The following is a 23,980-nucleotide window of genomic DNA, read 5'->3' as shown; positions in this document are numbered from 1 at the left end:
TCCTGTGACTAGGAACGGTGAGAATGAAGCGCAACTGAATTTTGCATAGCTGTTCCTCACATCATCTAATCCCTATGTGTAGGCATCAGGCTAGACCCTGGGGGCCGTAGTATGACAATGTCATCAGTATTAGTCTCACCTTCATCATTTATGGAAGAGAAAGCTGTCATGGGATAGTCAAGTTACCTGCCTGAGGTTTTGTGTGGGAGATACAGACCAGGGTTCCCTAGACACTGAGATGGTGGAACGTGTGTTCTTCATCCGGGGCCTCTCACCTGAGTAAGAGGACTGAAGGCTTTGATGCTCTGAGTAATGCAGGCTTCCTGAGTCACAGGGTTGACTCACTGTAGGAAGAAGAGGGGATTTCCTTCTTGACCGGAGAGCATAACCAGATATTGTCAGTGTGAGACAGGTCCTCGGAAGTTCAGTAAGAAATCAGCCTTGAGATAGTGGATATGTTCATGTCACCCCAAAGCCTGATAGGCCAGCAGACCGCAGCTAAGCAGTCATAGCGTCTTGCCCCTGTGTTTGTGAAGTGTCCCCCGGAGTGCTAGGTGCTTGGAGGTTGTGGGTATAGATCAAGTTGTGATCTCTTACTGTTAGGCAGTGGGTAAATTCAGGGGCAATAGAAAAGAAATAAAGTTGATTTCTTCCTGTGTGGCTATTGAGACAGTAAGACGACTGAGAGAATTAGGTCTTTGCTTTGGGGTTGAGGGGGGAGGGAGGTTCATTTGAACAGATCATAGGTGCTACCTGGCCAGCACTTGGACAAGAACGGAGAAAATGTAGGGAACCTTGAATTGGCTCAAGATACCTCCAGACCAAGTTCTCAGCATAAAGGAGATTTATTTGCCAAAGAGAGACAGAGGGCAAAGGAATAAGAGAAAAAGACAGGAGATAAGAGTAAAAGAGGAACAGGGGAAGGGAGCAAAGTAAAGGGGCAGGGATATTTGTTCCGGAGCAGGACAAAGGACTGTCTCTGGATAGAAAGAAAACAGACATGGCACATAGGAAATTGGCAGTTATAAAGTTACAAGGGGAAATCTCATGTTAGGATGAGGTGTTTAATTTTATTGGGTGTCTTAGATAGGGTTTCTACTGCTGTGAAGAGACACCATGACCACAGCAATTCTTAGGAAATCATGCAGTTGTGTGGCATACACTCCAGAGGTTCAGTCTGTTGTCATCATAGTGGGACATGGTGCTTGAGAAGGAGCTGAGATGTCTACATCTTGACCCACAGGAAATAGGAAGTGAACTGAAATAGGTGTGGACTGAGAATAGGCGAATTCAAAGCCCACTCCCAAAGTGACATACTTCCACCTTCAAAGCCAAAACTCCTAATAGTACCACACACTCTGAACTTAACAGGGGCCAATTACATTCCGACTACCACATTCCACACCCTGGCCCCATAAGCTAGTAAGAGTATCATAATGCAAAAGGCCTTTAGGTCAACTTTGAAAGACAACATAGTCTAGAACAGTCTCAAACTTATTTAAAAGTCTAAAGTTCAAAGCCTCTTCTGAGATTCACGCAATCTATTAACCATAATCCCCTATAAAATTGTAAAATCAGAATCAAAAAGCAGATCACATACTTTCAACATATAATGGCACAGGATATACATTACTATTCCAAAATGTGGGGAAGGGAGCATAGTGAGGAGATACTGGGCAGGAGCAACACTGAAAACCAGCTGGGCAAGCTCCAAATTTTGCATCTCCATATCTGATGTCAAAACACTCTTCAGATCTCCAACTCTGTTCAGCTTTGTTGACTGCAATACACTTCTTTCTCTTGGGCTGGTTTCCACTCCCTGTTTGCAGGTCTCCTCAGGAGGTATCCCATGGATCTAGCATCTCTAACGTCGTGGGGTCTCCAGGGAAATCCAGGCTCCAACTTCACAGCTTCACACATAACTTCTCATTCAGGGACATCCCTGACACATGCACGTCCTTGGCTAAACTTTCTTTAGGCACAGAGGCAAATTCCATAACCCCTTTTTTCTGTCCTTGACTCTAAAGGCAGAACCACATGGCTGAAGCTGCAAAGATCTGCTGCTTGCTGTGGTTGGAACATGGCCCCCTCGTTCAATTACATCTTCACAAGCTTTCTGGTTTTGATGGTTTTCTTTACTGCCTAAGCTTGCCTGTTCTGAAACCAGGTCTGTAGACCAGGCTGGCCTCAAACTCAGAGAAACATCTGCCTCTGTTTCTAGAGTACTGGGATTAAAGATGTGCACCACCAAACTTGGTTCTAAGCTTTTCTTTCATTCCTTTTCACATTTTGGAAACTTACCAGGGTGGGATCTTGCCCCAAGGTCACCACACATTTTATTTCATTTCTTAATGTGTTTATATCCTTGAACACAGAACTTAACTCCATTCCATTTCCTGGTGCTCCCTTTCTCTGCAAATTGTACATTTTGTATGTTTCCTTTCTCATCTTGCTCATTTTCATTACACATCTTCATTAGAGTTAACACTAATAACCACATGACAGATTCTATACTAGGCTGTTTTGAGGTTTCCTATGCCAAAGATATTAATTCAAAACTCTTCACTTTAGCGTCAGGCAGACTTTTCAGAGAGGGGTAAAAAGCAGCTACGTTCTTTACCAAAATATCACACGACTGGTCTCCAGGCCACATAATAACATTCCTCTCCTCTGAAAACACTTGATCCAGGCACCCACAGCTGAAGTCACACTCAGCACCACTGTCTTCCATGTTCCTACTAGAATCACCCATTAAAAAGTAACTAGCCGGGCGGTGGTGGCGCACGCATTTAATCCCAGCACTCGTGAAGCAGAGCCAGGCGGATCTCTGTGAGTTCGAGGCCAGCCTGGGCTACCAAGTGAGCTCCAGGAAAGGCGCAAAGCTACACAGAGAAATCCTGTTTCGAAAACCAAAAAAGTAAAAAAATAAAAAAAATAAAAAAGTACTTAAAGCGCTAAACTGCTTTTCCAATGCACAGCCACAAGATCCACGATTCCTTCAAACAATAGCATCATCAGACCTATCCCAGCAATACCCAAGTCCCTGGTACCAACTTTTGTCTCAGTTGGAGTTTTCTATTGCTGCATAGAGAAACCATGACCTTATATAGGAAAACATTTGACTGGGTGGCTTACAGTTCAGAGGTTCTGTTCCTTTACATCATTGCGGGACATGGCCTTGTGCAGGCAGACCTGGTGCTGACAAGGAGCTGAGAGTTCTACGTTTTGATCTGAAGCTAACAGGAAATGAACTGAACCAGGAATGGCTTGATCATAGGAGACCTCAAAGCCCTCCCCCACAGTGACACACTTCCTCCCAACACCTACCCCTAATAGAACCACTCCCTAATGAGGTTATGGAAGCCAATGCCTATTGGAATTTTCCCGGGGGCCTGGAGAAGACACTACGTCTGGTGGGGGGTTTCCTGAGGGAAAGGAATCTATATACACCATGCCCTTTTGTCTGTTTGCTTTATTTCTCTTAAGACAAAATTCTATCTATACAGCTTCAGTTCAGTCCTGACATTCAGTTCCTCTCTGCTTATTCTGTTTCTGTCCTAATAACTAAGCTCCTCTGCTTTTGATCTCATCTTCGTCCCCTGTTCTTTCGTCTTTCTTCCCTCTTCTCGTCTTCTGACCTGATTCAGATCCAACTACAGTCTGCAGAACTTTAACTTGCTCCTTACTCCTCTGCCTGAGCCAGTCTCTACAAAAACTCTGCCCTGCCCCTCTCTCCTCCTGCCAAGGGACTCTGCTTGGACAAGGAATTCTGCTCAAGTCTTCAGTGCACCTGGTTATGCAAACAGCCCTGTTGTGCTGAGTCAGTAGCTCTGTAATGCTACTGGGCCTGAAGGAAAGGGATGGTCTGAGCTTCATTTGCACAAGAGACAAATCTATGCAACTACAGTCCTCCTGTCTCCTAGGCTCTGTAGAGGTGTTACCTAGTAGATCAGCAGTAGGTCTGAACTTACACTTTCTGCCTTATGGCCTAGTAGTATATGAGCGCACAAGAAATTCACAGCAAGAAACAACTGAATATTAAAAGCTGAATAACACCAGATACTCCCTGATAAATGGCTTCCCTCTAGAAAAATTCCTTGATCTTTCTTGGTATAGCTCTATTATATGCAGCTGAATCTCTATAATATGTTCTTGCGGCTTGCAGCAAATGATATTCAAAATACCACATTGGGCGTGTTAATTATGGCAATCAAATGGGGCTTTTTATTGCTGGCTTTTGATATTTTGACAGCTGGGCCTTGATAGTCAGCCTGAGGAGAAGTACGTAGCTAAATAAGGGAATAGGACTTGGTGGCTAGCCTTAGAAATGGAATCTAATGGTTCTTCACAGGTCTGAGGGCATGGGGAAAAGGTCAAGGCCTGCCAGAGCCATGCTCTCTGCACTTGAGCTGGACAAGAGTCCCTTCAGAAACCATACTGGTCAATTTTCCAGGCAGGTGGGTGCCAGTTCAGGAGCCAGGGATTGAGGGGTGCCTGATGTCCTGAGCAGATAGATAGTAGAGGTCTCAGGAGGTTTTATTTCCAGCCCTCTCAAATACAGATCTGTCCTCAGCCTGTGACCCTAAGAAAAGGTGGCGACTTGGTTCACCTACCCCTTCCAGGGACTTCCAGGGAGACAGTCAACCTCAGGGCCATGTGGGCAGTGGCCAGAACACGGTCTATGCTATAACTATGCTGGCCACGCCTGTAGTATCTTGAAGGCCAGCTGTGGCCCAGGACTGAATTTGAGGCAGGAGGAGCTCTGTGCTAAGTAGGAACTTCCAGGAGCAGGGCCCTTTGTTCTGGGTGTGTTTGGGCTGGAGAAGGCTCTGGAGTCCCAGGTGGATGGCAATTGGGATGTGTTAGATGAGATGCTCCTGGGAAGTGCATGCATGCCACACATCTGGATTTCACCTGTTCCGCAGATAGATAGCCTTTATACACTTCATGTGTCCGTTATGAAGAAATTCAAAGATGCAGCAGGAAAAATCAGCTTACACACAGGAGAAGGATAGCTGTGCCGGGGTCCCTTCAGTGACCCTGAATCCCAATGCTGTGTAGAGAGGAGAGGGAGAAACACCTATGGGCTTCCTGCATGCTGCAGGGGCTGCCCAACATGGAGCATAACAGGAAGAATGGCACAAGGAGGAGAATGGAGAACACAAGGAGCTGAGAAGCTGAGTTCAGTGAGACAGGGGCCAAGGGGAAGCCAGTGGCAGTATATTTGGGATGTCAGGGCCATGATCCTGCTTGTTGTCTGAGAAGTTTTGCTGCCAGGGACAAGTCAGGAGGTGCAGCTAGAGGGATCCATGTATAAGGTGAGAGATTCACAGCTTTGCCAACTGGAGGGTCTGACCTGAAGTAAAAGTGCTGGTGGTGGAGAACAGGGTTAACAAGTCTGCTGTGAACAGGGCAGTGGCGGGGGAGGGACCGTCAGTGTTTGTGCTGGGCCAGGCTCTGGGGGGAGCCTGTGCTCACTCCTGGGTGACTGTAGTGTGGTGGACCACCAGTTGGCATCCCAGAAAGCAGGAATCAGACCCCTTGAGGTGACTGGGAGTGGGATGCAGGGGCAGACTGGAGAATGATTGTCAGAACTCCTTCCCTGTGAGATGCCAGGCCCTAAGCAGATAGAACTGGTGTTCTATAAATCGTCCTGGCCCTCCTTATCTAGGAACCCACCACCCTCTATCCTCTGCCCTGAGGGCCCTAAGAACCGGAACTTCCTCCCAGAGGTTGGCTGCCATCTGCAAGACTTTGCCACAGGTGTGGGTGCTTATCCCAAGAAGGCCTAGTTGGTAAGGACAACAGCCCACCCCAGGGGACTTCTCTGCTACTCTTCCTGAGCCTTTCCCCACCTAGTAACTGAGTCTCCCCATGTCTTCCTGAGTAACTCTCCTCTCTTTATTAGACAGCTCTTCCTACCTCCCCTCAGCTCAGCAGACTTCTCTTCCACCTTCCACAAGGGAGACCACTTGTCTTCCTCCTAGCAGGGCCACCATCTCTTACGTGGCTCCCCTTCTACTTTGTAACTCCTTCAGCAGTCTGTGTCTCCCTCTGGGCTCACTGGGTTCCCCAGGCCCCTCCCAGGGTGCTGTTGGTCCCCATCTTTACCCAACCTCTCCTCTGCAAGGTTTGGCTGCCCACTTCTCAACCTGGTCAATTCCCAGAGGATCCCCAATCCTGCTGTGTGATCCAAAGCTGAAAGGCACAGTGTCTCAAAGAAAGTGGCTCCTGGTTGGGGCCAGTGCGGACACTGATCCTGGGATTCATGGTAGATTCTGGCCCGTTTCCTGTTTTAAGGTCTTGGGTGCTCAGAGCATCAGCTGGCCCAGAATGGAGTGGGTGCAGGAGGTGGGGCATGTGTGCATTGTTCTCTAATTCTTCAGCACATGCGCAGGAGACAAACTGTTTTCCACTATGCCAGTTCATAGATGGCAGACAATCTCTGCTGTCTTTGCAGGGGTGAGGCTGGGCTGTGCCCTGTTTCCTATGTGGATATGAGCTGTCCAAGCCCCCTCTGTGCCCCCTTACACCTCAATTGTGGTTGCTTTTTTTTTGGGGGGGGGGTCAGGAGAAACTGGCTTCGGAGACTGGCTTGACTCCTGAGCAGGTGTACAACTGGTTTGCCAATTATCGTCGGCGTCAGAAGGCTCTTCTCCTGCACATGCAAAGAGCCCAGGAGGCCACATCAGAAGTGTCCAGTGCAAAGGAGAGTGGTCCTGAGCCGCTGCAGCTCTCAGGATACCATCAGGAGTCTGTGGCTGTGTCCCAGTGGTCAGGTGAGCATCGCAAGGGCTTCTTGGGGCTGCCTTCTGGCAAGATCTAGCTGACTGGCAGTTGACCCTGGCATGGCTGTGTTTGTCTGGAGCTGGGGGTGTGGTAGCTGTTAGGAAGGACAATGAGTAGAGCTGGGGAGTGAGTCCATGTCCGGGCCTGGAACAGTTTGTTTGCACTGAGGTCACAACAAGGGATAAGAACATTGGGATGACTCAAAACCAGTTCTGACGCCGGTCTGTGGGGCTGCTCTCAGCGGGCAGGAGGTAGGTAGACGCTAATGCCCTCCTCTCTGTTCTGCTTTGCAGCCAGGTCTGAAGGAAGTGGGACTCTACAGCCCTCCGAAACCCCTCAAGGATCTCAGGGGCCACAGTCCCCAACTGTGAGCTTTTCTGGAGACAACACCACCTCACAGGCCCTGGCTTTCAGGTAATGTCATGCCTTCAGCCCATGGCAGGTGTTTCCTCTTTAGTCCCCTCCTGCCTTTGAGTGCAGACCAGAGTATATTGGAACCTTAACTCCGGGGCTGCCTGTGCTAGGCCCTGACATAGTGGATTGCTTTTGTTTTCTTTTTTTCTGAGCATTGGTTGGTTTTTTTATTTCATGGAGTGAGCAGCACCCTGTATGTCCCTCACTGTCTGGGACTCCCCATGCACTCTGCTCCCCTGTGGCAAGGCCTGAGCCTTCTGCATGCAGCCCATTGCTCATTCATCATGGGGCCAGTGCCAGGCTGGACAATACCCAGGAGTGTGACCCCAGGCAGGTTCATGTGAGCTCTTCCCCATGCAATGGGGATGAGAGAGTGCCGCCATTCAGGCTATGGCAGAGGTTGAGAGGATATTTAACAAAAGCTCTGATCAGGTTTGAGGTACATTAGCCCTGATGGGATACTCATTAAATTGCTGTCAGCTTCTGCCTAATGTTCCTTTGATGCTAACCATCATTTATTCATTTGATATTAGGATCTTGTCAATCATATTCTGTTTTCTGGTTCTATGCTATAGACAATTTGAAGTGTCTGTGACTCCAGGCATGTCAGAGCCTGCCCCTCGGCCACCTCGGGGAAGAGCAGGCAGGGTGATTAGTGGTAGTGATTTGCAACCTTCCACAGCTTCATTGGCTTCAGCCCATAATGCCAACCTCGCCTGGAGTCCCCGCCTAACACCCACCCACCTCACCCAGGCCTCTGCCATCCCAAGCACACTGTTTGGTTATGTTTTCCAGGTCACTATATGGATGCGAGAGGTACCAGGAGTGGCCAGGTCACCATCCTGCCAGCCTCACATCAATGGACTTCGTCTCTGGCCTCTGGCCTCTGGCTACTGGCAGCAGCATGCTTGATTCCTCTATGGCTGCCCATGATTCTTGGATGATGCCCTTTACACTGTCATCCTCCGAGGAACATTGCCTCTCGATGGAGGAACCGGGCCTTAGACACCAGCTGGACTCTGGGATGGATCCTGAACCTGTCCCCTTAGCCATGGACATTGGTGCACTCACGGGTCCCAGCCTTGCAGGTGAGTCCACCTCACAGAGACTGTGCTAGTCCAGCAACTACTCAGGTCCTCAGGTGCTCTGTTAGGGTGGCCACCATCTGCTTGAATCTGGAATGTTCAGCGAAACCCAGAACTGCTCTTGTCAGAGCATATTGTTCCCACAACTATTCCAGAATATTTCTTTTTTTTTTCTTTTTTTTGTGAAGGAAGATACTAATATAACAAAATTTATTGGTGTATTTTTCTTGGATACAGGAAACCCATTATAACCAAACTTAAATGGCAAGAAATTTCCCAGGAAGATATAAAACAGCCCACCAAATATCAAAGAAGGGTAGCAAACCAGGGTTAGGTAATACAAAGGCCACAGGGGTGCTATAAAGTAGCATAAGGATGGCAGGACCTGAGGTCTTACTGGAATTACTCCACAGTTGATAGGTGTGAGCCCTGATCTGTGTTTCCCATCTCAACATTGTTCAATTTAAGAGTATTCAGCTGAGTGTTGGGATGGAAAAATGATAAACCAATTGTCATGCTTACATCATATGCTGCCTCAAGAAGGGGGGTACAGCAGCCTCAATGTGTCTGCCTGTCATTCAGGGAAGGAGTTCCCTGAGGATGATTGAGTACTACAAAAGCATAGAGAAAGGATGCTAAATATCCCCTGAACCAAAGTATCCCATATCAAAGGCTGGAGAGATGGCTCAGTGGTTGAGGACATTTGCAGCTGTTCTAAAGTACCCAGATTTGGTTCCCAATACACACATGGCAGCTTACTACTGTCTATAACTCTAGTTCCAGGGCATCTGGTACTATCTTCTGGACTCTGTGGTTACTAGGCACAAGCACACACACATGGCACATATATACATGCAGGCAAAACACTTATCCACATTAAAAAAAAATTAGAAGTTAAAAATTTGACCTAGAATTTTACATCTTTGTTTTGTAAATTCTAAATACTGGTAATGAACTTAACTAAACATGAGATTCTACAGGTCAAATAATGCACGCCTACAGTCTGAACACCACCTATTATAAACCCTGTATAAAAGAAGCACTAACATATCAAATAGAAGAATGGCAAAATCCAAGCCTCCCACATGTTGACATATATGGTATGCACATCAGATTCCGATGTAGGTTCACCCAAGTGGGCAGGACAGATGGAAGAAACTGGTCTTGTCTAAGTTCATAGACTCCATAGTGATCATCTCCCCTGGAAGGCCTGGTGCAAGGCTACAAGACCTTGTATATAATGAGACAATCACTGCTCAGACAACGTGACCATATTAATTTTTTGTTTTTGTTGTTTTTTCGAGACAGGGTTTCTCTGTGTAGCTTTGTTGCCTTAACTGGAACTCACTCTGTAGCCCAGGCTGGCCTAGAACTCACAGAGATCCGCCTGCCTCTGCCTCCCATGTGCTGGGATTAAAGTCACGCACCACCACCACCACCCGACTAATTTTTTTTTTTTTTTTTTTTGTAATTAAGATTGGTGCTTCAGAAGGCTCAGTTTCTTTCCAAAAAACACTCTGGTGGGAGTTTCAGGGTGAGATTAGGTACTGTCTGATTGAATCCCATTTTTTTTTTTAATACAATTCAGTTCTACATATCAGCCACAGATTCCCTTGTTCTCCCCCCTCACCCCCCTCGCCTTCCCCCCAGCCCGCCCCCCATTCCAATCTCCTCCAGGGCAAAGACTTCCCCACAGACTGAGATCAACCTGGTGGACTCAGTCCAGGTAGGTCCAGTCCCCTCCTCCCAGCCCGAGCCAAGGGACCCTGCATAGGCCCCAGGTTTCAAACAGCCGACTCATGCAGTGAGCACAGGACCCAGTGCCACTGCCTGGATGCCTCCCAAACAGATCAGGCCAATCAACTATCTCACCCACTCAGAGGGCCTGATCCAGTTGGTGACCCCTCAGCCATTGGTTCATATTTCATGTGTTTCCGTTCGTTTGGCTATTTGTCTCTGTGCTTTATCCGACCTTGGTCTCAACAATTCTCGCTCATATAAACCCTCCTCATTCTCGTTAATTGGACTCCCAGAGATCCACCTGGGGCCTAGTCATGGATCTCTGCATCCAGATCCCTCAGTAGTTGGATGAGGTTTCTAGCACGACAATTAGGGTGTTTGGCCATCCCATCACCAGAGTAGGTCAGTTCGGACAGTCTCTCGACCATTGCCAGCAGTCTGTTGTGGAGGTATCTTTGTGGATTTCTGTGGGCCTCTCTAGCACTTTGTTTCTTCCTATTCTCATGTGGTCTTCATTTACCATGGTCTCCTATTCCTTGTTCTCCCTCTCTGTTGTTGATCCAGCTGGGATCTCCCACTCACCCAAGCTCTCTTTCCCTAGACCCTCGCCCTTCACTACCCCCACTCATGTCCAGGCTGTTCATGTAGATCTCATTCCATTTCTCTGTCATTGGGCGATCCCTGTGTCTTTCTTGGGGTCCTGTTTTCCAGGTAGCCTGCCTGGTGATGTGAGTAGCAGTCCAGTCATCCTTGTTCCACATCTAGTATCCTGTTATGAGTGAGTACATACCATGTTTGTCTTTCTGAGTCTGGGATACCTCACTCAGGATGATTTTTTCTAGATCCATCCATTTGTCTGCAAACCTCATGATGTCATTGTTTTTCTCTGCTGAGTAGTATTCCATTGTGTATATGTACCACATTTTGTTTATCCATTCTTCAGTTGAAGGGCATCTAGGTTGTTTCCATGTTCTGGCTATTACAAACAACGCTGATATGAACATAGCTGAACAAGTGCTCTTGTGGTGTGGTTGAGCATTCCTTGGGTATATGCCCAAGAGTGGTATAGCTGGATCTTGGGGGAGATGGATTCCCAATTTTCTAAGAAAGCGCCATATTGATTTCCAAAGTGGTTGTACAAGCTTGCATTCCCACCAGCAGTGGAGGAGAGTTCCCCTAGCTCCACATCCTCTCCAGCATAAGGTGTCTTCAGTGTTTTTGATCTTAGCCATTCTGACAGGCGTAAGGTGGTATCTCAGAGTTGTTTTGATTTGCATTTCCCTGATGATTAGGGATGTTGAGCAATTCCTTAAATGTCTTTCAGCCATTTGAGTTTCCTCTGTTGAGAATTCTCTGTTTAGTTCTTTAGCCCATTTCTTAATTGGACTGTTGGGCATTTTGATGTCTAATTTCTTGAGTTCCTTATATATTCTGGATATCAGTCCTCTGTCAGATGTGAGATTGGTGAAGATCTTTTCCCATTCTGTAGGCTGTCGCTTTGCTTTGTTGACCGTATCCTTTGCCCTACAAAAGCTTCTCAGTTTCAAGAGGTCCCATTGATTGATTGTTTCTCTCAGTGTCTGTGCTACTGGTGTTCTATTTAGAAAGTGGTCTCCTATGCCAATGCGTTCAAGACTACTTCCTACTTTCTCTTCTAGCAGGTTCAGAGTAGCTGGATTTATGTTGAGGTCCGTGATCCACTTCGACTTAAGTTTTGTGCACGGTGATAGATATGGATCTATTTGCAGCCTTCTACATGTTGATATCCAGTTTTGCCAGCACCATTTGTTGAAGATGCTTTCTTTTTTCCATTGTGCACTTTTGGCTTCTTTGTCAAAAATTATTTGTTCATAGGTGTGCGGATTAATGTCAGGGTCTTCAATTCGATTCCATTGGTCCACATGTCGGTTTTTATGCCAGTACCAAGCTGTTTTTATTACTGTAGCTCTATAGTACAGCTTGAAGTCAGGGATCGTGATGCCTCCAGAGGTTGTTTTATTGTACAGGATTCTTTTGGCTATCCTGGGTTTTTTGTTTTTCCATATGAAGTTGAGTATTATTCTTTCCAGGTCTGTGAAGAATTGTGTTGGTATTTTGATGGGGATTGCATTGAATCTGTAGATTGCTTTTGGTAAGATTGCCATTTTTACTATGTTAGTTCTGCCTATCCATGAGCCTTTGATAATTTCCTGGTATCTATTTTTCCTGGGAGACTTTGCTTCTTCCTGTTCTAGAACTTTCAGGTGTGCTGTTAAGTCACTAGTGTGAGATTTCTCCAGCTTATTTATGTGGGCGTTTAGTGCTATGAATTTCCCTCTTAGTACTGCTTTCATAGTGTCCCATAGGTTTGGATATGTGGTGTCTTCATTTTCGTTGTTCTCTAGGAAGTCTTTAATTTCTTTCTTTATTTCTTCCTTAATCCATTGGTGATTCAGGTGGGTATTGTTCAGTTTCCATGAGATTGTAGGTTTTCTGTAGTTTTTGTTGTTGTTGAAATCCAACTTTAGACCATGGTGGTCTGATAGAACACAGGAGGTTATTCCAATTGTTTTGTATCTGTTTAGATTTGTTTTGTGACCAAGTATGTGGTCGATTTTAGAGAAGGTTCCATGGGGTGCTGAGAAGAAGGTATATTCTTTTTTGTTAGGATGGAATGTTCTGTAGATGTCGATTAAGTCCATTTGAGTCATGACATCAGTTAAGTCCTTTATTTCTCTGTTAAGTTTCTATTTGGGGGATCTGTCCAGTGGTGAAAGTGGGGTGTTGAGGTCTCCCACTATTAATGTGTGGGGTTTTATATGTGATTTAAGCTTTAATAATGTTTCTTTTACATATGTGGGTGCCCTTGTGTTTGGGGCATAAATGTTCAGAATTGAGACTTCATCTTGGTGGATCTTTCCTGTGATGAGTATGTAATGCCCTTCTTGATCTCTTTTGATTGATTTTAGTTTGAAGTCTATTTTGCTGGATATCAGGATGGCTACACCCGCTTGTTTCTTAAGACCGTTTGATTGGAAAGTCTTTTCCCAGCCTTTTATTTTTAGGTAGTGTCTATCTTTGAATTTGAGATGTGTTTCTTGTATGCAGCAGAAAGATGGGTCCTGCTTTCGTATCCATTCTGTAAGCCTATGTCTTTTTATAGGTGAATTAAGTCCATTGATATTGAGGGATATTAATGTCCAGTGATTGTTCATTCCTGTTATTTTTTGGTGGTGATGTGTGTGTTCTTTTCTTCGTTGGGGTCTACTGCTGTGGCTTTATCTATTGCCTGTGTTTTCAAGGTTGTATCTGACTTCCTTACGTTGGAATTTTCCTTCTAGTGCTTTCTGTAGGGCTGGGTTTGTGGATAAATATTGTTTAAATCTGGCTTTGTCATGGAATGTCTTGTTCACTCCATCTATGATGATTGAAAGTTTTGCTGGGTATATTAGTCTAGGCTGACATCCATGGTCTCTTAATGTCTGCATTACATCTGTCCAGGACCTTCTGGCTTTCAAAGTCTCCATTGAGAAATCGGGTGTTATTCTGATAGGTTTGCCTTTATATGTCACTTGGCATTTTTCCTTTGCTGCTCTTAATATTCTTTCTTTATTCTGTACGTTTAATTGTTTAATTATTATGTGGCGAGGGGACTTTTTTTGGGGGTCTAGTCTGTTTGGTGTTCTATAGGCTTCCTGTATCTTCATAGGCATTTCCTTCTTTAAGTTGGGAAAGTTTTCTTCTATGATCTTGTTGAATATATTTTCTGTGCCCTTGAGTTGGTATTCTTCTCCTTCTTCTACCCCTATTATTCGTAGGTTTGGTCTTTTCATGGTGTCCCAAATTTCTTGGACATTTTGGTTCATGACTTTGTTGACTTTAGTGTTTTCTTTGACTGATGAATCTATTTCTTCTATTGTATCTTCAACGCTAGAGATCCTCTCTTCCATCTCTTGCATTCTGTTGATTATACTTGCATCTGAAGTTCCCAATCGTTTTCTCAGATTTTCTATTTCCAGCATTCCCTCTGTTTGTGTCTTCTTCATTTTTTCTATTTCCCTTTTCAGGTCTTGGACTGTTTCCTTCATTTGTTTCATTGATTTTTCTTGATTTTCTTTCAGTATTTTATTGTTCTCTTCCAGGACATTTTTGATTTCTTCTAATTTGTTTGCCCTTTCCTCTAGTTGTTTACAGCGTTCTTCACATTTTTTTGTCTTTTCCTCTACATGAGCCTCTAGCTTCTTCATGATGACATTCATAAGGCTATTTTCTTCTGCTTCTTCCAATTTCTGATGTTCAGGTCTAGGTGTTGGAGGAGGGCTAGGGCCTGGTGATGGTGTATTGCTATTCATTTTGTTGTATGTGTTTCTGCCTTGATGTCTGCCCATCTCGTTGTGGTTCGTTCTTGGCCTTATCTGCACACTTGGTTCAGACAGAGCTGACAGATTCAGGAAGTCTCTCTCTCTTGTCCAGATGGGAGCTCTCTTGTCCAAATTGGAAGTCCGGGGCAGGATGGGAGCTCTTGTTCAGAAGGGAAGTCCTGGGGAGGATGGGTGCTCTTCTCTCCTCTCTCTCTCTCTCTCTCTCTCTCTCTCTCTCTCTCTCTCTCTCTCCTGCAGATGGGAAATCCAGGGCAAGATGGGAGCTGTGCTTCAGAAGGGAAGTCCTGGGCAAGATGGGAGCTGGGGGGCCGGCCTCTAAGTCTCAGGAAGAGGCTTGGGGCTCAGGCGGATGGACGTGGGGGCAGGGCGTGGAGACTGCAGGGTCTGCCAGGGGTCTTGGAGAAGGGGATCCTTCCCGGTGGGGCTAGAAGGGAACCTGTCCGGGGACCAGAACCTGGGGCCAAGTTGGGCAGGTCTTCCCCGGAGTGGCTGGTGCCCAGGGATGGGGTCGGGGGCAAGCTAGGGCACTCACCTGTGCTTCAGAAGGGAAGTCCTGGGCAAGATGGGAGCTGGGGGCCGGCCTCTAAGTCTCAGGAAGAGGCTTGGGGCTCAGGCAGATGGGCATGGGGGCAGGGCATGGAGACTGCAGGGTCTGCCAGGGGTCTTGGAGAAGGGGATCCTTCCCGGTGGGGCTAGAAGGGAACCTGCCTGGGGACCAGAACCTGGGGCCAAGTTGGGCAGGTCTTCCCCGGAGTGGCTGGTGCCCAGGGATGGGGTCGGGGGCAAGCTAGGGCACTCACCTGTGCTTCAGAAGGGAAGTCCTGAGCAAGATGGGAGCTGGGGGCAGGCCTCTTAAGTCTCAGGAAGAGGCTTGAGGCTCAGGCGGATGGGCATGGGGGCAGGGCATGGAGACTGCAAGGTCTGCCAGGGGTCTTGGAGAAGGGGATCCTTCCCGGTGGGGCTAGAAGGGAACCTGCCCGGGGACCAGAACCTGGGGCCAAGTTGGGCAGGTCTTCCCCGGAGTGGCTGGTGCCCAGGGATGGGGTCGGGGGCAAGCTAGGGCACTCACCTGTGCTTCAGAAGGGAAGTCCTGGGCAAGATGGGAGCTGGGGGCCGGCCTCTAAGTCTCAGGAAGAGGCTTGGGGCTCAGGCGGATGGGCGTGGGGGCAGGGCGTGGAGACTGCAGGGTCTGCCAGGGGTCTTGGAGAAGGGGATCCTTCCCGGTGGGGCTGGAAGGGCACCTGCCCGGGGACCAGAACCTGGGGCCAAGTTGGGCAGGTCTTCCCCGCAGTGGCTGGTGCCCAGGGATGGGGTCGGGGGCAAGCTAGGGCACTCACCTGTGCTTCAGAAGGGAAGTCCTGGGCCCCAGAATATTTCTTATTTATGTCTCCTAGGGAAAAAGTGCACATGAATGAAAAACAAGGCAGTTAGGAAAGAGTTAAAATGGGAGGCAGTGCCTGCCTGCACATGTCAATACTCCCAACTGTCCTACCTAATCTGTGAGTACCTGGGCAACAGAGGAAGGCAGTCTCCTTAGTCATGCCCCTCCCTTGCCCCTCACAGCACTCCAGGGTAGAAATGCCAGGAGTTTTTTCTAGGTTAGCACTTTAGCATTTGTTTGTCTGTAGGACAACAGAATTATGCAACTTTGCATCTCGCAAGGCCAGTGTGTTTGCCTGCCTGCATTTCTTTTTTTTTAAATGTTCATATATATTTTTATTAAGAAATTTTCTATTCATTTTATATACCAAACACAGATTCCCCTGTCCTCCCTCCTCCTGCCCCCAAGCCTTTCCCCACAACACACCCCCCATTCCCACTTCCTCCAAGGCCTACATTGCTTAATATTCTGTGAACATAATGCATCTTTTTATTTCTTGCAGTTTCTAGTTGCCTCATTTTAAAAAGAAACCTATATTGCCTAATTTTTTTCATGTTCTCAATACCATCCAGTATTTCAAGCATGTCATTTGAAAACTCACTTCTGGGAGCTTGCTTTCTCCAGTTTCCAGGCAGATGAGTGCTCCCCAGGTCTGGGGTTGAACATGCATCCTAAAGCCTACATTACCTCCTCTCCCCTGCCCAGCCCAGTTGGTACCAATGCTCCTTGCATTTCAGCTCATGTCCTCCCTGTCAGAGCAAGAAGTGGCTGATCACGTTTCTGCCTGCATGCAGGGCTCGTGGAAGGTGGACTAGCAATTGGCCAAGGCTATATACTCTGAAAGCCCACCCACAGGAATACACTTCCTCCAGCAAGCCTCTGCCACCTAAAGATTCCGTAACCCCCCGAACCCCAGCCCTTGCAAAAGCACCACCAAATGGTAAATTCTCAAATACCTGGGCTCTGGGAGACTTTCTCATTTAAAGCACCACAAGGGCCACATATTTACCTCCACCCCCTCTCTTACTCCTCCTCTCCCTCTGTCGTTCTCCCCCTACCCCTGTCTTTCTCTCTCCCTCTCCTTCTCCCTCTCTCTAGCTCTCTCTCTCTTTCTCTCTCTCTCTCGCTCTCGCTCTTGCTCTCTTGCTCTGTGTGTGTGTGTGTGTGTGTGTGTGTGTGTGTGTGTGTGTCTGTCTGTCTGTCTGTGTGTGTTGGGGAGTGTCAACATTGGCCCAGCAGCTTCACTCCCTTTATTAAGAATGGAGTATTTCAAATTCTTCAGGAATGAGAAGAGAGCAGAAACAGAGTTCGAAGCACATATGACATGGCCAGATGTTGTTAGATTCTTACATAGTCTTTTAATAAAAAAAACCCAATAGCCAGATATCAGAGTGAAAGCTGAAAGATCAAAGAAGCAGAACAGCCAGCCACTAGTTCTTACCTCTATGTAATAAATCCTCAGTCTAAAGAGAGAGTTCTTGTTTCCTCACGCCTAATACACCTTTCTCTGCCCGGCCGTATTACTTCCTGCGATTAAAGATGTGTGTGCTTCCCAAGAAAAGGCATGAGCTCTCAAGTGCTGGTATTAAAGGTGTGTGACACCACTGCCTGACCTCTATGTTGAATGTAGCGGCTGGCTCTGTCCTCTGATCCTTAGGCAAGTTTATTAGGGTCTACAATATATCACCACAGTGACAATGGGCTCTTTGACTTTGGAAGGTTGTGGGCAGCTAGTGGCATTCTGGTGCTCAGGCAGGAGACTAGAGCATGCCTTGCCCCAGGCCTCTTGTTCTGGCTTGAGGCCAGGCTCTATTGGTGCTGGCTGTACTACCCCATGGCTTCAGGGCAACCTGAAGCCTGCCTTTCAGGCTTTTCTCCTTCTTGTTGCACACACAATTATGACCAAATCCACTAGCTCATCTTTAAGAGTCAAGGATCTAATGCCTTATTCAGCTGCCCTCAAGGAATCTTTTGCCTGCAGCTGATGGGAAGAAATACAAAGACCCACGGCCAGACATGACAGAGAGAGAGAGAGAGAGAGAGAGAGAGAGAGAGAGAGAGAGAGAGAGAGAGAACTTGGAACACACAGCTCTAAATAAGATGTCCCTATTAAATCCCTCCCCTCAGAGCTCAGGGAACCTCAGGGAGGAAGAGGATGAAACTATGTAAGAGCCAGAGGCGATGGTGGAATCCAAGAAAACAAGGCCCTCTTCATCAACTGAGCAAAGCTCATAGGAACTCACAGAGACCAAAGCAGCAAGGACAGAGCTTATGGGTGTGCACCGGGTCCTCAGTCTATATATTACAGCTTTCCGTTTAGTATTTTCATAGGACTCTTGAATCCGTGAACCAGTGGGTCTCTGGCACTGGTGCCTGCTCTTAGGACTCTTTTCCTTCTGTTGGCTTGCCATGTCCGACTTGGATGTGATGGTTCTCGCTTTGTCTTATCGTATTGTATTGTGTCACGTCTGGTTGATATCTCCTAGAAGCCTGTCTATTTCTAGTGAGGGACAGAAAGGGAATGGATTTGGATCGAAGGGGAGATGGGAATCGATGGGGAGGAGTGGAGGGAGGGGAAACTGTAAGCAGGATCTACTGTGTGAGAAAAGATTCTGTTTCCAATGGGGAGGGGGCGGTCAAAGATCTTCCAAGTTGCTCTCTGACCAAGATAGAGTGAAGGACAAAGGTGAGGGTGAGGGAGTAAAAGCGTTCACATCAAGAAACTCTCAGTGAAACCTGAGATAACTGAAGCAGGCCTGTGGCTGAAGCCCTAAGCACAAAAGCCCGAAGTGCAAGTTGCATGTCCTGACCAACTGGGGCTGCCTGCATGTGACAGACTGAGACTCTGGCATCAGACTGGTGTGAAGCCCACAGTGGCAAAGCCTGGCCTAGTTAGTCTTAACAGAAATGGAGTTTCACTTTGGCTCTGGAGGTCTGATAGGTCATAGAGGTGGTGGATCTGTCCTTCCTTTTCCTGAGTGGGAGGCTGAGTCCCAGGGATGGGGAACTGTTGTTTTTTTGTTTGTTTGTTTGTTTGTTACAGTCCACTGTGTCCTGGAGAGAGTGGCTGTGCCACCCGTGTGCTGTGTGCCTTCCTTTCACCTGTGGTTTGTGGAATTTCTTTATCTGCAGGATCTACTGGCCTGTGTGGTAGTCACTCTCGGAGCTTATGCCAAGAGGAGAGTCCAGGACCAAGAAGTGGGCAGGCAGCTTCCACGGCGGGCTGTAAAATTCATCATCCCCACAGGTAAGCCTGAAGAATCCTGGGCTTTCTGTGGATCACAAGGCAGGCTAGGGCATACTTTGCAGACTCACTCTCTCAGAGTTTGTAGTTCCGTATCTTTCCTTATGTGTGTTTCTGGAAACCTTAACACTCCTCAACAAAGGAACACCCCAAACAAAAGCACATCCGTGGGCATCCTACACCTCTGATAGTCTGCAGGCTTGTCAGTGGCCGGATGTCTCTTGGCTTAACAACCCTCTTCATATTTGTTCCATAGACAAAGGCTGTTGGATTCTTAGAAGCATAATGGTTTTACCTTTTAATGTTCCAAATTGTTGTTTTGAAAGGGCTTGCAAAGCCTAAGAGAGGTCAAGGCGTGGACTGTTAAGATAGACAATCAGGGCTTCTGGGAAGACTGCAGAGACTTGGGTGTATGGTGCAGTAGAGTGTCCTGTGGTAGGCAGATAATGCCCAGCGTTGCAAGGGATTTTGGACACAAAGATGCATACTGTCCAGTGTGGTCCAGGCCTCTGTGATTAAGAGACGATGCCCAAGGTTTTCAAGAGATTGCAGCCAGGGGCAGTGTATGGAGTGGTCTGAGGTCTTCTGGTGGAGAAAAGATGTCAAAAATCTCCAAATTGGGGGAGAGCTCCAGGAGTTGGAAGTGTTGTCTAGGGTCTTGTGGTGGAGAGGGAATCGCTCATGCTCCTCCTATTTCCGTGGACACCTGTCCTGCCTATACTCAGGGAAACCAAGGCCATGTTTCCAGGTCATGATGGAGCCTTCCTCGTCTCACCCACCAGCTCTGTGATACTCCAGGACTAGGGTTGTGCTTCTGTTCTGTAATGATTAGCTGCATTGCTGAGGGTGACACTCTGCCTGGGGGTGATAGGAATAAATGCCTACTCACCCCAGGTAGGGAACAGATGACAAAGAACCGTGAAATGTCCATCTCGGTGAATGGGTGAGTTGACTGTGGTGTAGGTAAGGAGTTGGCTACACAGGAGGCATGACCAAAGGCAATTGGGCTTCACCAAAACCCACCCCAGCGTGAGTGATGCCTCAGGAAAGCTGGAACCCTGGAACTCTCTTGCAAGCAATTTGACAAGTGCAGCATCCTCTCTAGGCAGCTTAGCTCACCAGAGAGGGAGTCTCCTCCAGGCAGCTTGACTGGTCAGAACCCCTGCCTTCAGCAATCACTTGCTGCTTCTATAACCTCGGGGAGGGACCTTTGTGAATCTTAAAAGTTTCAGCTTGACTAGACATGCCCTTGTTTCATTCCCGGGTCTCATCCACCTCCCTCCTTCTTCCCGGAGGGAATGCTTCAACTCAGAGGAAATGACCCCATTAGAATTCTGTAGGATTCCATGTAAATAGAAACAGATACTGTGCCCTATGATTTGTGGTTTTTTGTTTGTTTGTTTTGGTAAATAACATAAGGTCTTTGTATAAATCTGGCTGCTTCTAAATCCCAGCTGTCCTTCTGCCTGAGCCTGTGGAAGGCTGTGATTGTAGACATAGGCTCCGTGCCCAGCCTTTGGTTTTCCAAGTTTTAGTTTTTATTTTTTGCTTTGCTCTGGTGTCTTGTGCTTAGTGTATCCACTGTGACATGTGTCCTGCCAGGGCTGGGTTAGTACCAGTGACGCCCTCTCCAGTTGTTCCCTGTGACCTGCTGTATGAGGCTACTGGTGTTACGATGTTTCCCTCCTGGCTAACTCTGCACACAGTGCTTTGTCAGAACTAGTCACATTTCCATCAGTCTCTCAGAACGGCTGTGATGTACAGATTTAGGACTGTGGGGATCACACCACCCAGGGTCCCCTTGAGCCAGAGCCTGTTCTGATGTAAGAAGTAGAATTGCGTAAGATAGGGCTCTTCACTTTCAGTTCTCTGGAGGTGATGCCAGCCTCCTCTGGCATGCCAGCTCCTGAGTCTGTCACGGAGCAGAGCCAGCACATGCCTTCCAGCCAGGTGATGTCTTATGGGGTTTGCATGATTTCTGTTTAGAGCAAGTGCTTTTGGGTGGCCCATGAGGAGCAGAATGAGTTGTGGGTGGATGTTATTATATTCACAAGAACTTGGCCAGGGGTGTTAGGGGCAGATCCCTCTCCTAAGTCTAGTAAAGGTCTGATGGGGCCAGGAGGCATGCAGGTGGGAGGCAGGTGTCCCAAAGCCTGGCAGAATGTGCCTCTATATGTAACGTGGTTCTGTTTTTTTTTTTCCAGATGCAATGGCCCGATGGCCAGGCCTCATGGAATGCTTTCTGGAGAGCCATGATGCTCCTTGAGTTTTCTGAGGGCAGCGTGGGTCACATAGCCCATGTGGAGATCGGATCAGCACATGGAACCATCCCGAATAAAAATTGATGCTCCAAGAAATCCCCAAGAGAGTCGGCAAGGAAGCCCCAAAGAGCTTCTTGTCATACCACACTCACTGTTTGAGCAGTTTGGATGGTAATTCTCTGTCTTGGCAAAGTTTTTGAGAAATGTTTGTGGTATCATAAGTCCAATGTGGGTCGGCTCCAGGCAGACAGTGATAAAAGTTGCTTTTAGCTCCCCTCCCCCCACTCCCCTTCCCGGCACGAGCTGGGAAGGAGGACTCACTAGATCACAGAAGGATGGCTCACTAGATCACAGAAGAATGTTCCACTGTTGAGCCTTCCTATCCCTTGTACACAGAGCCTCCTTCTTCCACTCATTATCTTTTGAGTGAGTATGGAGAGTGACAAGCCATCCCTTTGTTCATGGGACCCCCCCCCCCACTCCTAGAATGTTGACCAGCAAAGTGTTGACTGGAGATGGCCAGATAGGGTACAGCAGACTGTGTTTCCTTGCCCCCCAGCATTTGTTTCAGAAAGAAAGGTTTATTAAACTAAATTCATGTTTTTGTATCAAACTTTACACTGCCCCGACATATGTTTGTATGGATGCAAGGAGATTAACACACCAGCTCTGTGGTCCCAGAGCAGAATTCACAGTGGGGAGGTGGTAACTGTTCCCTAAACACCCTCTCCTCTAGATGTGACTGTTTTCCTCAGCTAGTTCATAAGCACCATTTGGTGGGCGTCCCTCTCCTCTGTCCTTTGTTCCTTCGGCTTCGGTTGTTTATTTCTTCCTTGTAAATTCCTGGAAGGTGCATTTCTTGGTGAGCTGCGACTATCTGTGTGATTTGCTGTGGATTCTGGGCATCTGATAACCCTCTGCTCACCTGCACACTCAGGTGTCTGTTGCAGAGTGGAAGCCATGTATGGGCCCGAGGAGCTTATGAATGCGACCTGAACTTTGGCTCCAAGTCCTAATGTCAGTCCTTCTCAACTGGGCACTAGGCAATCCCCAGTTCTGGAAGGGGAGGCAGACCCTGACAATGGCCTATCAGAAGCCCAAGTCAGAGGATCTATTGCCAGTAACCACTTGTCTGATGGCCGCAGCAGGAATGGGTCTGTAGACCCCCTTACCGGCCTGACTCTACTAGATGAAGGGGCATGTAGGGGGCAGTGACCCCTGTGCCACAGGAGGCTCCCCCTGTCCTCGGCCTAGGACTTTTGCTATGTGCATCAAGCTATGATCCCCAGTGTGTTTGTTCCTCTTCCTGTGGCCTTACACGATGTCCTCTCAGGGCATTCTCATGGCAGTTCCAGCACTGCCACACATTGCTTGGCCCGAGCTGCTCTCTCAAAACATGGAGCAGGCCTTCCTGAATCCCTAATCTTGCATCTTCCATGCTTGCAGAACCAGCACCACACAGAGACGATGCTGAGTTCTGCTCCCAACTCCCATGGACCATGGGAGCATCAGCTTCTGTGTCCTGGCCCTGGGGAAACACTTTCCTGGGCAGTTGACTTAGAGATTCAGGGAATCCTTAGGTTTCGGTTTTCTTCTTTCAAATGCATTTGGACCATCACAGGGTGGAGCCTCCAGTGGGTTGCCCTCAGAATAATGTCCCAGCCCAGCACAGGAGGTTTCTCTTTAGTGATGTTGATCTCTGACAATTACAGCTGGTTTCTCAGCACCAGCCTGATGCCTTTCCATCTTGACATTTTCTCTATCAAACTCATGATCTGATTACATTCAACTTCGGATTCGCTCAGGTTCTCAGGGCACAAGCCAAAGGAAAGAAGTTTCTTTGCCAAACTTTCCCGTGAATGGTGTTTGTCCTATCATTGTCGAAAGAATTCTTGTTTCCTCTGAAACTTTGAGCAATTTTAAGGCAAGCAAGCACAGAAAAGAGTTGAGTGACCCAAGACTCTTTTACACACACACACACACACACACACCACACACACACACATACACACACACACACACAGATTTATCATATTTCACTGACAGCCTCAGAACCTTAGCTCCATGTACTCTGAATACATACCAACCAACCTAGTAACTTGGGATCCTCACCTGCACTGAGCTGCACATGGACCCTTCTGAACAGTGGAATATACTTCTTCCCTAACAAACATTAAACTTGCACGTGTTCCACTCAGACACATTCCAACTTACATCTGAGTGCAGGGCTAAGGAGCGGCCATCCAACTTGAATTGGTTTGGATTCATGTGTGGTAAGACAAGTTTCCTCAAGAAAACTGTGAAGGAGACTATCTTATATACCCCTGCTCTAGCTAGGGTTACTAGTGCTGTGATGAGAAGCCATGACCATAGCAACTGAAGGAGGAAAGAGATCATTTGGCTGTTGCTTCACAAGCCGGGACAGGGATCCCGAGTAGCCTTTTCTCCAGCCCTGCTCTCCAGTCTGGCACTTCCATTTTGTTCAGTCTCAGAACCTTTCTGGAGAGATCCTGGGCCCAAAGGGAAGTCGAAAGGGTCCGGGGCTGAGGGTTGGACCGACCATCCAACGTTCTGTGTACAATCCGTGCTGCCCAATGCTCCCTGACCACTGCCCCCATCTCTCTCTGGGTACCACACTGAGCGTCAACCCGTGGGGACATGGATTGATGCTGGAGTTGGGGAAGCCACAGACTGGCCATTCAAAC

The 23,980-nt window shown here is 47.6% G+C and overlaps 1 protein-coding gene across 1 annotated transcript in view; it reads left to right on the top strand.

Annotated features, from left to right (window-relative positions):
- The window catches only part of LOC131899765 (anomalous homeobox protein-like), a 28,212-nt gene extending 6,853 nt beyond the window's left edge, over positions 1-21,359 (top strand). Inside the window, 7 exon segments of the mRNA XM_059251227.1 lie at positions 5,672-5,795; positions 6,572-6,779; positions 7,083-7,203; positions 7,999-8,291; positions 18,903-19,017; positions 20,880-20,964; positions 21,219-21,359. Coding sequence (XP_059107210.1) covers positions 5,672-5,795; positions 6,572-6,779; positions 7,083-7,203; positions 7,999-8,291; positions 18,903-19,017; positions 20,880-20,964; positions 21,219-21,359 — 1,087 coding nt within the window.
- Positions 21,360-23,980: the final 2,621 nt, after the last annotated feature.

Source organism: Peromyscus eremicus, chromosome X, assembly GCF_949786415.1.
Source record: "Peromyscus eremicus chromosome X, PerEre_H2_v1, whole genome shotgun sequence".
Lineage (NCBI taxonomy): Eukaryota > Metazoa > Chordata > Mammalia > Rodentia > Cricetidae > Peromyscus > Peromyscus eremicus.
The sequence above is the reverse complement of the archived record's forward strand: the minus strand, read 5'-3'. Positions and strand labels throughout refer to the sequence as shown.